General features: G+C 34.9%; 1 protein-coding gene across 1 annotated transcript; it reads right to left on the bottom strand.

Moving 5' to 3' along the window:
- Positions 1-10,079: 10,079 nt before the first annotated feature.
- On the bottom strand, positions 10,080-15,976 carry LOC103973691 (WAT1-related protein At4g16620-like). The gene is made up of 7 exons (XM_065084525.1): positions 15,804-15,976; positions 15,210-15,275; positions 14,683-14,799; positions 11,114-11,363; positions 10,698-10,859; positions 10,467-10,618; positions 10,080-10,200 (listed from the first exon to the last, which is right to left on the bottom strand). Exons 1-7 carry the CDS (start codon positions 15,974-15,976, stop codon positions 10,080-10,082), a joined length of 1,041 nt encoding a protein of 346 aa, XP_064940597.1.
- Between the last annotated feature and the right edge of the window lie 227 nt (positions 15,977-16,203).

Genomic DNA, 16,203 nt, shown 5'->3' with positions numbered 1-16,203 from the left:
AAGAATGAGGGAGGTTCGAATTCAGTCTGTATTTAAAACATTTTTTAAAAAATTAATGATCATCCAATCAAAATCTTTATAGCAAATTATATATATGTTTCTATATTTTACTTGGTATTTAATTAATATTTATTACAGTACCTTTCCTCCTATTTAATAGTTTCTTGAGTCAAATTAAAGATTAAGGGATCTTAAAATTAAAGATTGAGTCAAATTATATATATATATATATATATATATATATATATATATATATATATATATATATATATATATATATATATATATATATATATAAGACTCCTACAAATTAGACTATAGAAACCTGTTTTGACTCCTCAAATTATACTGCTCGTATTCATTAACATCACTCTGTATTATATCTGGTTTCATGGTTGCCAAGAGAAACCAATCACTTCCCATGGTATTATGACGCATGTAGCTAGCTATCTTCAAATGTCCATATCGTATTAATATTGAAGAAGGTAGCCCGAGGAGGAAGTCATTGACCTACTGCCATTTAGATGAGTGCCTTTCCACCCTCCAATCAAATCACTCATTAAAAGCATAACTTACGGGTGTCAATTTTGTACGTAATATAATAAATAATATGATTCGAATTCGATAACCCAATCTGTCAAAATTATTCGATGTAATTGACAATACCAATACATCTAACCCAGAATGTCTCAAATAAAAAAACGAATATTATTATTTTTGGCACTTTCAAAGCATTATTTACGGGTGTCAATCATGCAAAATGAATTCTACATCAATCCGAATGGTAAATCGATAAATTGTTTTAATCCGTCTGTTGTATGATGGAACGGACGTGAGATCAGGAAACCAACTTACCTGCCAACCGGACCCAAATCGAGATTCAGTTGGGTGGCATTCTCGTAATTTGATCCTTTTCATAGTTTAAGAAGGGCTACGGATTGCTAAAGACAGGCATAGCGTATGTACGTGACAGGCATCGACTTGATTTTTCTCCCTTTTTCAACATTTATTTTTATAATTTAATATCATTTCAGAATCACATCCGCTTTAATCAAAAGTAACATTGTGTGTGACATGATGGATCAGACATGCCAAACCACGACCACCACAGCCGCGCTTCCCCCTTTTTGTTTCTTACTGCAAGAAAGGAATGTCAACGGTCAAGATCTTGAGAGGAAAAGGGGAACCGTTGCCTTAGGTGTAACCCACATCTTCGACCTGCCTGCGTGGTCGGAGACAATCGTACGTGCTCTGTCCAATCACCAGAAAGGTAAAAGAGCGCGTATCGAGTGTACAGGTATGAAAGTATTTTCGTAAATTTACGGGCCCATGGGCTCCGTTGCGTACGACCACGACGCACGTCGTCCAGCGGAGCGAAGGCGGGTCCCGGTGGGCTCGTGACACCGCGTCGCTCCCGCCGAAGGCGATAGAAGATCGACGGTTGGCAATCCGCGGCGGTGCGGTCCCGGCCGTCCGATTCCCACCGTCAGATGTGGCCCACCGCTTCCTATGATTGCGGACAAAGAACCGGCGGGGCCCGCGCACGCAAGGCAGGTACGAGATCGAGGAAGCCGCGGTTTATCAAGAAAATAATTTTGGAGCGGAAGGTGGATGAACGGAACGGATGAGATTACTCGCATCGAAGTTTATGAGATGCGGTTGTAGAAACTAATTAATAACGTGGACTCGGTCTCAAGTAAGATATTATTAATGTGAAGGAGAGATTGTTGTGGAGGGAGTTGTTAATTTCTATTTTGAGTTAGTTATACAGTCCATAACAAATATGAACGTAATACCGTCGGTGGAGGGCACGAGGTGGTCGGTGTTTAAAATGGGCATAACGCGTCTCGGCGTCGCACAGCTAATAAAGAGGAAGGTTTCTTTTAGTGCTCAAACGCCACACGGCTTTGAATCTTAACTTTTAATTGTTAATTCATGAAAATAATGTCTTTAATACGTGTGCGATAAGTGATAGAGTCTGATCATATATAAATGATATAGTTTATATTAATTTTAACAATGTAAATCACAAATATCATTAGAGCACAAAATATTCTAATAGGCAAAGATTTCCGAAAGTATTATCTTTACCGGAAGACATAAAAAAAGATGAAAATACTCATAAGTAGAAATGAGATTTTTTTTTTTTTTGGATATTCAATGCTAATGTCGTTACAAACCAATAAATTTTAATACAGAAATGATTTTTTTTTTATGAGGTAAAGGAAACAAACCATCAAAAATAAGGTTTAGTTAATATTTAAATATTTTAAGTATTTTCAAATTTTTGATGAGAAAGAATATTTTGTCATCTAGGTACTGGGAAAAAAAAGGATAATGTCCTAATCAACCCAACGTGTTTTGGATCTACATGTATAGTAAAGAAAAGATACTACTGTATTTAAAACTTTCCCGAGATCTAAAGTAGATACGTTTGTATGTCTTGTTATACAAAGATTGAGGTCAAATATAGATTTCTTGACTCAACTCTCCATGCCCAAGTTAGTCCCAAGATAATAGATAAAAAATAATAAAAAATATCTAACTTCAATTATTATGTCAAAAAATAACTATTTATCTAAGTAAAAAGAAAGAAATATTTTTATAAAATATTCTTTGAATGGATAGCTTATAACCACTCTTTTAGACTTAGGTCCACATAGGTAATGAAGAGAGACAACCCATAATATGTTCATGTAACTAATACTAGATGGATAGGTTTTATCTCATTTATGTTAACCTAGTTGCCACATATTAGATGATGATTCAATGGGACACAAGTTGAACATATTGATCAGGCTTAACATGCTCGACCACGAGAAATGGGTGGGAACCTAATGGGTGAGAGTTGTTGATCACTTGACGTTGCAGTTGGACGATGTTGTATATCTTGACTCCAACTCTCGCAAGAGCTCTCAACCACTTGGAAGGACAAGGGGACCTCAGCTCACCCACAATGTTAACTCGATGGGGAAGACAAAGATGGTGGAGTTGTAGCAATTAGGCATTTGTTGAGCCACACCTTGGATATAACCATTTAGTCCTGACTATTGGTGATAACACAGGCCTCCTTACACATTTCAAGCGATGGCTCATCTCTTTTCTGGCTTCGAGCAGTAGTGTCGGTCTGTTGGGTCGATAGATGCATGTTGACCATCTATTTTCTCCCTTAGTATTGAGGGGCTTCGGAAGCCTCGGTAGCCTAGAAGATGTTTGCGTGAAGATTTATTTTTCACAAGAGATACACATCAGAACAAACTTAACAAGAAGAATGAGAGGGACAAATTTAGATACTCACCCCCAAGGGTGATTCCAACCTTCATGAGCTACTTATCAATCATTTGCAAGATAGCTGTGGTCTCCAATAGGGGCACGGATAGTCGACGATGTTGCTCTTGCTCTGACCTTCTCAGCCTTGGGATCGGGTTTTGAAACTTCTTGGTGGACCACGTCAGGTTGACGAGCCACCCCCTGTATAAAGAAATAAAGAACAAACACTTCTTATAACATTGTTAAAAGAAGATACCCTTAGGACTCTATAACCATGTTAGGAAAAAAAAAATAGTAAAATGAATCCTTGAAGCTCACATTGAAGCAAACCAGTAGCAAGGTTGGCAATAGGGAAATTCTAAGCCTTTAATACTCCCTAACAAAAGAGGCTAAATAATGCTAGGAGTTTGATACTACCTAGGCTAGAGAAAATTTTTAAAAATTAAGGATTTCAGTAAAAAAAAAGGATGGAGGGGGAATCTAAGTCCCACCTCCAAGGTGTTAAGATAAGTGCGGAATAAATGATGAAACACATAAGGTCAATCACTAGGCCTAGGAGTGATTAGCTTGAACTCGATAGGAATATTAAAAGTCTCCCTTATGTATTTAAGGTCGATAGTAGAGATCCAAGAGTTGAAGTTATAGAATCTAACGTAAACTGTCTGAGAGAGTCACCTCTAAGGAGGTAGCCTCCCTCGTTCGAGCAACTTTGACCCCTTCATTAGATGAGGAAGTATTAAATATCAACACCGAAGGCGATGACAGGACTAGAGAGTCACCCAACTCACGTTCAAAAGTAGGGCTTGACTCGGAGAAAGATGACATTCATACCTAAATTATGAGGGGCTGGATGACTAAATATGTTCAAAGTTTTGAGGGCCTGAATGTTTGAAGTCTAAAGGCTCTGAGAGTAGTAAAAGATGTGAAATGGGCAAATGACATCGGTGGTTATTTATATTTTCGGGGGTGACCCTTTGTTTAATCGCTTCGTAGCCTATTGCTTTAGTTGACAGGTTGTGGTAGCATGCCATTGGGTGAGGCTAAGGTGCCATAATCATTCCGATCTTTTGAATCCTCGATATACACACAATCCGCACATGGATGCCCAAGCGAGCACCATGTCACCTCTATGTCAGGTGAAGATAGAGATTAGATTTGGCTAGATTCGATGAGCGATTGAATCAAAGCTCCCATCGATTTTGAGGTGAAGGCAGCATATATGGGTACACATAGCCAAGCCCTATTTTGGACATAATATCTACCCCTTTGGAGTCATCTATCTAAACATATTGTGCATCATTTGGACCGGGAAAATATCAATCCTTACAATCAATCTATCCCCAACTGGGCCACAAATACCTCCAAAAGATAATATAAATTCCATTGCCCATCACAAAATAAGTTAAAAATATTATTTTTTAAAATCTAGGTTGACATTAAAAAAATACTAGTTTCAATGAAAAATATAATTCAAAAGACTAATTATCATATAAAAAATCAGTCCATCTATCATCCCCAATAACATGCAACAAATCAAACTACAAATGATGCAAAGCCTTAGTGAGAAGCCTTCAACTCTAGTGGTGTTACCCTTCCAATGGAAACCTACCCATATTTGGTAGTGACAATTTTGACCCATAAGTTATCCTCCTGATTTAGACACATAGCGATCCTTCTAACTTAGAGAGCAATATTTATAGTGTGGATATTGCATATACTCAAACTACTCTTATGTTTGGATTTAGTAATAGTCTCCCAAGCAATTAAGTATAAACCCTTGGATCTATCATTTGTTTCAAAAGAAAGTCTCTTATAGTTTTTTCCAAACCATTCATTACCCTACCAGAGAGCTAAGACACGTTAAAGGCATAAGCTAAAGAAGCATTAAGGATAGAATTAGTAAGAGTGATTCTATCTGTCTGTTGACAAATTAATCTTATTCTAATTGCCTAGCTTTCTTTATAAAGTTTGAAGATATATCATCAAAAGTAAAGACACTAATTCTACAATGGCTAATCAAAGTGGTAAAATACTTGAAAAGAATTTTTTCTTCCCGAAAAGAGCATGTTTCACTTCTTTTGTCATTTTGAATGTTCTTGGGAATGTAAATTTGATATTCATTAGCATTAATCTTTTAATTTGTGAGAGCCCTATTAGTTTGATTTTTTTAAAAATAGTTTGACTTCCTATTAGCCTAAAACAAATAATGATATCATTACCAAACATTATGTTAGATATATTGGTCTAATTTTTAAATTTAAAAGAAAGAAGCATACTTTATTTTATTTAATAAAATAATAAAAATCTGAACAATAAAGGTAAGGAGAAAGGGATTCCCAACTCACTCTACAGTGGCTTAAAGATTTTCTTTAAAATATATATCGATAGTGCTAAGTGGTGGAGGAACCCTAAATCAAAGGCTCAATATTTTGTTGTTCTTGTTCAATATGTTGTTTCTTCTTTTTCTTTTATTTTTACATGTTATGGAAACCACCCAATCACATGCATCATAATGATTTACATTGAATCTGCCATTTGAAGTCTAAGATCCTGAATTGATTGTTTCGAAACCATTTTTCACAACTAATCAATCTAAAATTAACTCTTTTCAGGTGATATTTAACAGAGTAAAAATACCAGCTGTAGTAGTTGCATAGATGAGACATTGCTGATTTCATCTTTATATGTTTATATTTGATCTGATACTGGAAAAATGACACAGGAAGCTTGAAGAACCCCTGTAAGAGAGTGCTTTGAGGAGGTTTGAGGCCCTCAAAGCATCCTCTCCTGTATCACAGAATTTGGAGCAAATGTTTATGTTAAAAAGCCAAAGCAATCTTTATCTTTGTATGTTTAACAGAAACATAAAAGAGTGCTTTGAGGAGGTTTGATCAAATTGCTTAGGCTTTTTAACAGAAACATTTGCCCAAAATTCTTTGTGTTGCTTTGCATTTTTGGGCAGTTTTGACTCAACCATGAAATCATCTTTTGGCAAACCTTACTTACCACACAGCAGCATTGACTTTTTTCTTTCTTTCTGGCTGAGCATTGGATTATGATTCATGAAAGAGCAAGGGGTGGGGTTGCTACCTTCTGTTTCATTTTGGTTTGGCTTTCTTTTTGTGATGCATCTTTGGCTCATAAAACCACTGATTTCCTCCTCTTGACTTTTCTGTAGTTGGATTAGTGCTAAAATTCTTCCACAATATGTAATGTTTAGACAAGGGAGAATTGGAATGTGAGGACAGCGAGATGAGTTCTTTGTGTCACACTGCAGCTGGAGCATCTCAGGAGCCACAGCTTACGGGAACATCTGGGTAGTGTTCTGATGGATGGATGCAGCAAAGTTCTTCCAATCTGCGGTGCTGCATTGACTGCTGGCTTCAATGGTGGAGCGAGCAGCAATGCTGGTAGAAGAAAAATGACAGCGGCACGTGTGAAGGAGCTTCTTCGAAGGCCTTCTGCTGCTGCTGGAAAGAAGAACGTAGATCAAATTCCACTGCTTACAATCAATCTAAACTTACTTCTCCTCATTCTCCTAACAAGTATCAATCTATATAACGTGGTTGTTAATGTTGAAGGATGCAGGCTATGATAACTTGGTGGACAATGATCTTAAAGGAGATTCAACCACTTTACAGAGTGCAGAATTTGATGAGTACAAGAGGACTGGAAGGTGGATAACTACAGACTCAGACTGTAAGCTTTGCTGCTCAAACTAAAGAAACTCTTTTACTTGGAGAAGACACAGGATTTCAGGGCCTTGATGACTCCAACTTGCAAGTTTTTGTTGTATGAACTAGCAGATATTGTGCTGGAGCTTCCACTGTGTATATAGTTAACCACAAGGATGAGAGTTTTTCTTGGAGCAATCAATCATCGCAGTGATCAGCATGCAGTGGTCTCTTCTGTTGTCCTTCTCAGGGTGTATTTATTGCTAAGCAGCCTTTGAGAATATTTAAGTGACATTTGGTACAAACATAGGTGATGCGATAAGAAGGTATTCTAATGTTACAAGTGTTAGTTTGGCATCCGCTGAAGCTAGTGTAGCATCTGATGAGAATTTTGGAAATATTTTCTTTGCTATTGATAACAGGACAAAGTCTAAAAATGAATGGATTTTAGATTCAGGTTGTTCACATGTGTCCCAATAGAGATTTGTTTTCCACATATGAATCTTGTAATGGTGGAATTGTTTTGATGGGCAATAATGCCACATGTGATGTTGTTGGTAGAGGCACAATTCGAATTAAAATGCATGATGGTATTGTGAGGACGCTCACTAATGTTAGACATGTTCCTGATTTGAAAAAGAATCTCATCTCTTTAGGCACCCTAGAGGCCCTTGGGTATAAATACACAGTTGAAGGTGGAGTTATGAAAGTTTCTAGAAGTGCCCTTATTGTTATGAAAGCTTGTAGGTCTGGTAGCTTGTATATTCTGCAGGGAACTACTGTCACAGGTTCAGTTGCAGTTTCGTCATCATCATTGTCTGATTCTGACATCACCAAATTATGGCATATGCGTTTGGGTCATATGAGCGAGAAAGGTTTGAGCATATTGAGCAAAAGGGGTCTACTTTGCGGACAGAGTACTGGGCCACTTGACTTTTGTGAACACTGCATTTTTGGAAAGCAAAAAAGAGTCAGCTTCAATTCTCCGGCAGTTCACAAAACGAAAGGTACTCTTGACTATATTCATTTAGACCTTTGGGGTCCAGCTCAAGTTCAGTCTAAGGGTGGTGCCAGGTATATGTTGACTTTCATTGATGATTATTCCAGGAAAGTTTGGGTTTATTTTCTAAAGCATAAAAATGATGTTTTTCTAACCTTTAAACAATGGAAGGCTTTGATTGAGAAGCAAACATGTAAATAGATTAAGCGGCTTCGAACAGATAATGACATGGAATTTTGTGAAGGTGACTTTGAAGAATTCTGCAAAAATGAAGGAATCGTTCGGCATCGCACTGTTAGGATGACACCTCAGCAAAATGGTGTGGCTGAACGTATGAATAGAACACTCTTGGAGAGAGCGAGGTGTATGATCTCAAATGCAGGGTTGACAAAAGACTTTTGGGCAGAGGCGATTAATATGGCCTGTTACGTTGTCAACCGCGCTCCTTCTGCAGCACTTAACTTTAAAACTCCAGAGGAAGTTTGGTCAAGTACTTCTGCTGATTATTCTGATTTTAAAATTTTTGGGTGCCCAGCATACATGCATGTAAATGAAGGAAAATTAGAGCCTCGGGCTAAAAAGTGTATTTTCCTTGGGTATGCTTCTGGGGTGAAAGGATACAGATTATGGTGTCCTGATCCCAAATCCCCAAAATTTATAATCAGTAGAGATGTTACTTTTGATGAATTATCTATGCTATCTTCTAAAGAGGAATCTACTAGTTGTACAAATGATAGTGCGCAGAAGCAGGTGGAGCTTGAGATTGGTAGTTCAGATTCTTTTAAGTCGAACTCTTCTACTCAAAGAATGCCAGTAGGTGGTCCCGAGTCTACTGACGCAGATGATCCAGAGGAAGAGCAATATTCCATAGCCAAGGATAGACCACGGAGAGATATTCGACCACCACAAAGATATGCAAATTTGGTTGCATATGCTTTGTTTGTTGCAGAAGAGACAAGTGAAGTTGGTGAGCCTACTTCCTACTCAGATGCAGTTTCTTGTGATAATTCCGCTAAGTGGTTGATTGCTGAGGGAAAGGTCCTTGTTCAGAAAATTTATACGAAGGACAATCCAGTTGATATGCTTACGAAGCATGTTCCGGTTTACAAGTTCAAGCAGTGCTTGGAATTGGTTGGTGTTCATTGTTGGTGATTGCCCGTTGGGGCTTTTGTGAAGAAGGTGGAGCAAGTTTTGTTGGGACATGCCAAGGTGGAGATTTGTTAGTTTGGCAAGTACCATAGTCCCACATCGGGAAAATCAGACTTGTTGTCTCGTCTTGGAACTATAAATAAGGGCCTGAGCTTTGATGTTAGACACACCACGAGAAGTACCACACACACCACAAGAAATACAGCAGGCATCACAAGAAAACTTGCTTATGGTTTGAAGTCTTCTTGTTTAGGAAGCTGAAGGTGTTTTATGGCCTAGGAACATTTCCTAAGGCATTTGTAAGTGTCCCTCTTTTATAATAGTAATTTGCTCCTCTTTTTTCCGTGGATGTAGGTCAAAGTCAATTGACCGAACCACGTATATCTGGTGTTCTGGTGTTTTATTTGTTCTTGTCGCTTTTATCTTTCTGCTTTATTGTCTTTGTTGTGTTACCAAAATTACCCTTTGGTAAATATCCTGGGACTAGCTCTAACAACAAGTGCTGAATCATTGTAGCATAGATTTTATCTGGTCAAAAGGAAAGAAGTAATTTCCTTGATTGCTGTTTACCTTTATCTTGTTTTGAGGGAAACTTGTACTCTATTTAGTTGACTGCATAGAAAAATAATACATGGTTGCCAACTAGACGTGGATCGTGATTGTTTCAACTTTGAAAAGATTTTTCAGCCGCATTTTATTACCACAATTTCAACTGTGTTCATAGCATGATTAATGACATCTATTTATTTGGTTATAGTAGTGAAATTATTAATACCTCCACAGAGGAATCCACATGTTCTGGGTTTTACTTTTTCATCCATCATTTGTTTGTTCAGTACAAGAGATGAGCAAAAAGTATAAGGATTCAGTCTCTTTGTTTTGGGACAAAGATTAAGATCACAGAGGTCTCAGACTCTGCACACATACACCTTGTATACATCTTTTACTAGATCTACTTGCTGCAGAATTGGCTTCACAGAGCACATCTAAGACAGCAGCAACGGCAGGTTTTCGTCGCCATCGGCATCGAACAGACTACAATGTTCATTCTTCTTTGCCCACAAGACAATGTAGAGTCCTGCAAACATGAGGACCATTCCTGCTAGACTGCGCAAGGACAGGTTCTTCGATTAGTTTTCACTGTTCATAGTGTTGATGAATGCAGGACGTTAGCAATTGGAAGTAAATATCAGATCTAAATTGAATCACCCATGCAGTGTTTTGCAGGAACTATGTTTTCATCCATCAGGCATCAATAAATTGCTATGTTTTCAGTGTATGTTTAGGAGAGCCATAGATTAAGGTTCATAAGATCTCAAGCTCTTTCCTAATCACAAAACCTGAACCGATATCGAACATTAATCAGTCAGTACCTTCCAAGGGTAATGATCTGTCTTAAGAGAATGGCTGAAAGAACAACAGTGGTGACCGTTTGGATGGGGCTGAAGATGGCAACAAGGACTGGACCCTTCTTGATGATACACCATGTCTGAAATGTAATGCCTATGGCCGCCACTACTCCAATCTGCATGTCACAAGAAATAAGAACTGATCAAGCTGCTGCAGAGATGAGTTAGGATATAGTGTAGAGAATGGCACAGCACCAGACTGACAACTCCAGCAATGCTTGTGATGCTTAGGGTAGAAGAACCAGCATTGATCTTTCCTTCAGTCAGGAATTGCAGCAGTGCAGTGAGAAGGGAGCCCATCAAAGAAGTTATCACAACCAAAGATGTTGGTGCTGGGAATTCAAGCGTTGTTGCAGCCTGCAACAACAATACACTTTTGTTATGCCTCAATCAAACATGAACTCATTGCCTGTTCAACATATTGGCAGAATTGATTCCATTTAGTTTTCCTTGTCATATAGGTTGATATGAACAGTGACCATCCCATCAATTGTTGTTCATTAGATAGATCGAACCGGGCAATTTACTTGTTTGGAAAAGATTGAACAAGAAACCTAAGCAGCTAAAAACATTACTGAATGTTGAAGATTAAGATGTTACTGAACAAGTACCTGCAAAACAGTGGTGCAAGACTGGCTGATCGCCCCTGCTAAAAGACACAAGCAGCCTACTATCCAGTCATTGTAGATGGCGTTATCCAATGTCAAGGGCTTGGCCAAGGCAGCTGACAGATTAATGGTTGAACTTGGTGACTCAGATGGGCTCTGCAAGAAGCACATTGCCATGGTCCCAGTCAAGCACACCAAGGTTCCCATGACCTTGGCTCTACTGTACCAGCAACTTGCATCGAACTTCTCAAACCTGCAAATGCATGCATTGCCTGTCACCTCCAGCTTTTCTTCTCATGCTGTTAGAGTGTAAATTAAGTCTCAAATATCATAAAACATTTGACAGGTTTGATTCAACTTCTTGTCAAGGAATGCATTCTACATTGTGCAGTCCAACTATCTTAGAGTCATGCACTGATGCTTGCTTGATGTGGATGTTAGATTACGTGGTTTTATCTAATTAAATAAAATATATTATAAATCTGATTAAAATTTGATAGCGATTATTGGTTAATAAAATAAAAGTTCAATTATAGTAAAATTCCTGAGGAGATTAGGAGAGACTCTCTTAATTATCATCCTAAATCATATGCTGTTATATATAAAAAGACATGACTTCAAGAGATGATCCATTAGTATTTGAGATTATATATATTCTCAATCTCCCTTGTAAGCTATCACTCATAGCAGTTCTATGAAGGATAGGAAGAGAAAAGAAGACGAGTCTAATTCTCTTTACAAATCGATATCATTGTAACTTTTGGATTCAATGACGATGTGCCTACATATCATATAAAGGTTTTTTTGGATGATATCGAAAGATATATATCGTAAATATAATCTATCGTTATTTGATTTCAGTTTTTGGCATTAAAATTTTTTACATAATTGTAGTATAATTATGGTTTATGCTTAAAAATATTTATTAGCATCCTTCACTTTAGAAAATGTATTATTCAATTTTGATTTATGATACTTGAACAATCTATGTGTATTGTCTATCTTTTTTTCTATTTAGTCTATCCCATCACCTACTTATAAGCGATTCGTTAATACATGTTAATACTATTTTATTGTTTCCTATTTGAGAGATTGCTATTCCTAAAATTAATAAAAGAATTGGTGAAGGTGAATAATAAAATAATATTGATGAACTTTCACATAATGTTAATATCACCGTTAATGATCTTATAGAACTACAACCGAAAGTTTTGAGAAGATGTCAAAGGAAAAAATGACCTATCAATTTTTATGATTGTGTGGTATATCTAAGAAAATTAGATTATAACATATAAATGAAAATGAACCCCTTGTCATATTTACAAGTCATGAAAAGAAATAATTATGAAAAGTGGTATGATGCAACGAAGGAAACATTAAAATTGATGAACTATAATGATATTTGAGAACTCATTAAATGACCTAATAATTGTAAAAGATTCAATTGTAAATGAGTCTGTAAAATAAAATGTAACTAAAGGGGTAATATCAAATGATATAAAACTAGATTTGTGACCAAAACTTTTTCTTAGAAAGAATGCATCAACTATAACGAGATATTTTCTTCCGTTTCTAAAAAGGACTTGTTGAGGATCGTCATGACATTAGTAGTTCATTATGATTTTAAGTTATATCATATGGATGTAAAATTAATATTTTTGAATGAGAATCTAGATGAAAAATCTATATGAAACAACTTGAAAGATTCATAAAAAAAGGAAAATGAAAGGTGGGCTTACAAAGTTAAGAAATCTATTTATGACCTTAAATAAGTTTTTAGGCAATGATATATAAAATTTAATGATACTATTACTTCTTTTGGACTTAAAAAAATACTATTGATTAGTATATATATCTAAAGGTTAGTAGGAACAAGTTTATTATATTGGTCTTATATGTGGATAATATTTTGCTTGCCAATAGTGATATTAGTTTCTTGTATGAAACAAAGATATTTTTTATTAAAAATTTTAAGATGATTAGTATGAATAAGGAAACCTATGTTATTGGTATTAAGATATTGATTGAGTTTTCGAGAGATTTAGTATATAACTTTATTCAACTAATAATATACATATTACAAGAGATGAAAGATTAGTCAAAACTAATGCCCTAAAAATGACATAGAATAGAATCAAATAAAAGATATTCCTTATATATGCACAATTGAAAGTCTATTATATACTCAAACTTGTATAAGATCAAATATCAATTTTGTAGTTGGAATATTAGATAGATACTAAAGCAACATAGGAATAAAATATTAGAAAGCTATAAAGAAAGTAATGAGATATCAATCGGGGATGAAACATTAGATACTCACATATAAAAGATCATATTTGCTTGAAGCGATAGGATATTCAAATGTTGATTTTGTAAATTGTCTCGACAATAGAAAGTTTACTTTATGATTTATATTCATATATAGCTAGATGAGTAATTTCTTGAAAAAGTATAAAACAATTGCTTATTACATAATCAACAGTGGAAGTCAAAATCTGTGACATATTTTAAGACCATAAATCACACTTTATGATTACGAAATTTTATTTTAGGACTTAGTGTGGTTGACTCAATTGCTAGACCGTTGAAGATATTTTATGATAATACCACAATAGTTTTCATTTTTAAAAATTATAAGTACTTTGGGAGTTCCAAGTATATCGAGATAAAGCACTTAGTAATTAGAGAAAGAATTTAAAAATAATAAGTATTAATTAAGAACCTGAGCACCACCTTAATAATTATTGATCAATTTATTAAAACTTTAAAGTCTAAAATATTTAAAGAATATGTTCTTAGAATGAGGCTGATGAGTAAGCTATAAAAGATATTTTTATTTAAATATCTTGTTATTATTTAAAGTTATTTTATTTTTATTATCCTATTTATATTTATGTTTATGCATATTATAGTTAAATATAATAATAAGATTAATTTAATGATTAATTATAAAGGTCATTATGAATTATATTAGAAAAGATAAAATACAAGAAATGAAGTATGATATTGATGACATACAATCGCTATTACTTGCATTAGTAATTAGATTTAATGTAGTATTATTATGCTTATTGTGTTTATTGGGCTTATTGGCTTGTCTTAAAATTCATGATCATATATAAAATAATTTTTAATTTTTTTAAAATCTAATTAGATAAAATTATTTTTAAATAAATTTTTATTTATTTATTTTGATTTAAAAAAAATTATATCTTATCAATTAATAGGTTAAGTGGGAGAATATTAGATTGTATGATTCTATCTAATTAGGTAAAATATATTATAGATATGATTGGATTCTAATAATAATTATCGATTAATAGAAAGAAAATTTAATTATAGTAAGATATCTTACGAGATCAGATTGATAAGAGGGACTCTTCTAATTATTATTTTAGATCATATACTCTTGTCTATAAAAAGATAAGATCTCCTGATATTAATACATCAATTATTGAGATTATGGATATTTTTAATATCTCTTAGTCCATAAAAAATATCTCTTAATCCCTAATCTTATTGTTAAGTCTAATTCTTATTGTAAATCTACGTCAAAGAACAGTAAGAACCTGAGGCATGCTGCAATGATGAAGATAAGGCCAGGAGTCAGGTTAGGCATTGCAGAGGCAACATCCGGAGAAGCTTTCTTGATGCCCACCAAGTTAAGAGCTTGACATAAGGTTGCCCTGATGAGTTGCAGAAGAATCGCTACAAATCAAAAGGTCTGTTTTTTTGCTCATTCTACCCACCGTAGAATACAAGTACTTCCAACAGAGTCCAATACAGAACAAATGAGAAGGAAGAACCATACAATTTTATAATGAGGAAAACAAGAAAGGACAATCCATAATTTCAATTTTATCTATAAAAGAAGCTAAACAATTCTTTGTTAGATTAATATATTAGAAGCTGATTGATAAAAGAAAAGTTAGTGATTTCTATATCAAGAACACTTCAATTCACTGCTGATCATATTATAATTTATGTAGGCCAATAGATATAATAATGCTAACTCGAATCCTCTATATTTCCGCGTTTAACAAGTGATGCCAAGTAAAATGGAGATTATAGATAAATCTTGGCAAAGAAAACTTACCCTCCTAAGGCAATCAGAAAAAAATGAGATAGCAGAGCGGCACTCAATTTGGCCGGCCATTTCGTCCTGCATAATATGCATCAACTAATTAGGTTTCATTTGGATGAAAGAAGATAAAGTGAAAAAAAAAATGATATGACAATATATTTTTTTTATTACAATTAGATACTCTTTTAATTTAACTAATAATATCGATCCTTATGATATTATAATAAATTAATGTTCTTATAAAAAAGGAATATCGATCTTGATTCATCCAAGTGGAATTTGACTCCAAACGGAGATTAGCGATAGGAATTGTACTCCTCATCGGAGAATTGGGATTGTAATTAACAACATACGATGGCTGTTTATGTTACTGTATCGCCCATTGGGTCGCAAATTTTGGTAGGATCAATGGTGAGAAGTATATTTTGATGAGGAGAGGGTGACTTTTATAACTTTCATGCTTCCGGTTAAATAGATATTTTTTATTTTTGAAAAAAAAATATTATTATGGAAAAGGAAAAGAAATGTAATTTTTTTATTTATTTTTGAAAAAAAAAATTTATAAAAGAAAAAGAAAAAGAAATGAAATATTGCAGACATACATACTTGTCGCAAACTACGGCGAAGGGGAGGAGGATGACACCGGTGACCAAGTTTCCCAAGATGGTGAGGAACAGCGGGTTGACGCCGGCGGCGAAGACGCCGTTCAAGAGCACCGTGTAGACGCCAAACATGATTTGCACTCCAAGGTTACCGGAGATGATGACGAATTCCTCCATGAATCCACCACCGCTGGAGGAGAACACATCTCTTTATATATTATATACTAATATTTTCTTATGAAATGAGAACAAATCAATTCTTCGTCAAATATAACCTTACGAATTATAATGAACAATAACAATCATTATTCTACAAACAAAATCATGCAATAACAATTAATATAGGCATACATACATCAAGTAGTATCTGATAGTGCATGCATTTTAATAGAAAATTAATAAAT

This window comes from Musa acuminata, chromosome BXJ1-9 (genome assembly GCF_036884655.1).
Source record: "Musa acuminata AAA Group cultivar baxijiao chromosome BXJ1-9, Cavendish_Baxijiao_AAA, whole genome shotgun sequence".
Taxonomy (NCBI): Eukaryota; Viridiplantae; Streptophyta; class Magnoliopsida; order Zingiberales; family Musaceae; genus Musa; species Musa acuminata.
This window is presented reverse-complemented; position numbering and strand designations above follow the sequence as displayed.

Excerpts from the sequence above, each read along its gene's own strand:
- LOC103973691 (XM_065084525.1), bottom strand. The coding sequence starts at position 15,976 with ATGGAGGAATTCGTCATCATCTCCGGTAACCTTGGAGTGCAAATCATG. Across the intron at positions 10,860-11,113 it reads CTTGCACCACTGTTTTGCAG|GCTGCAACAACGCTTGAATT; the intron begins GTACTTGTTCAG and ends TTGTTGTTGCAG. Across the intron at positions 10,201-10,466 it reads CAGATCATTACCCTTGGAAG|TCTAGCAGGAATGGTCCTCA; the intron begins GTACTGACTGAT and ends GTCCTTGCGCAG.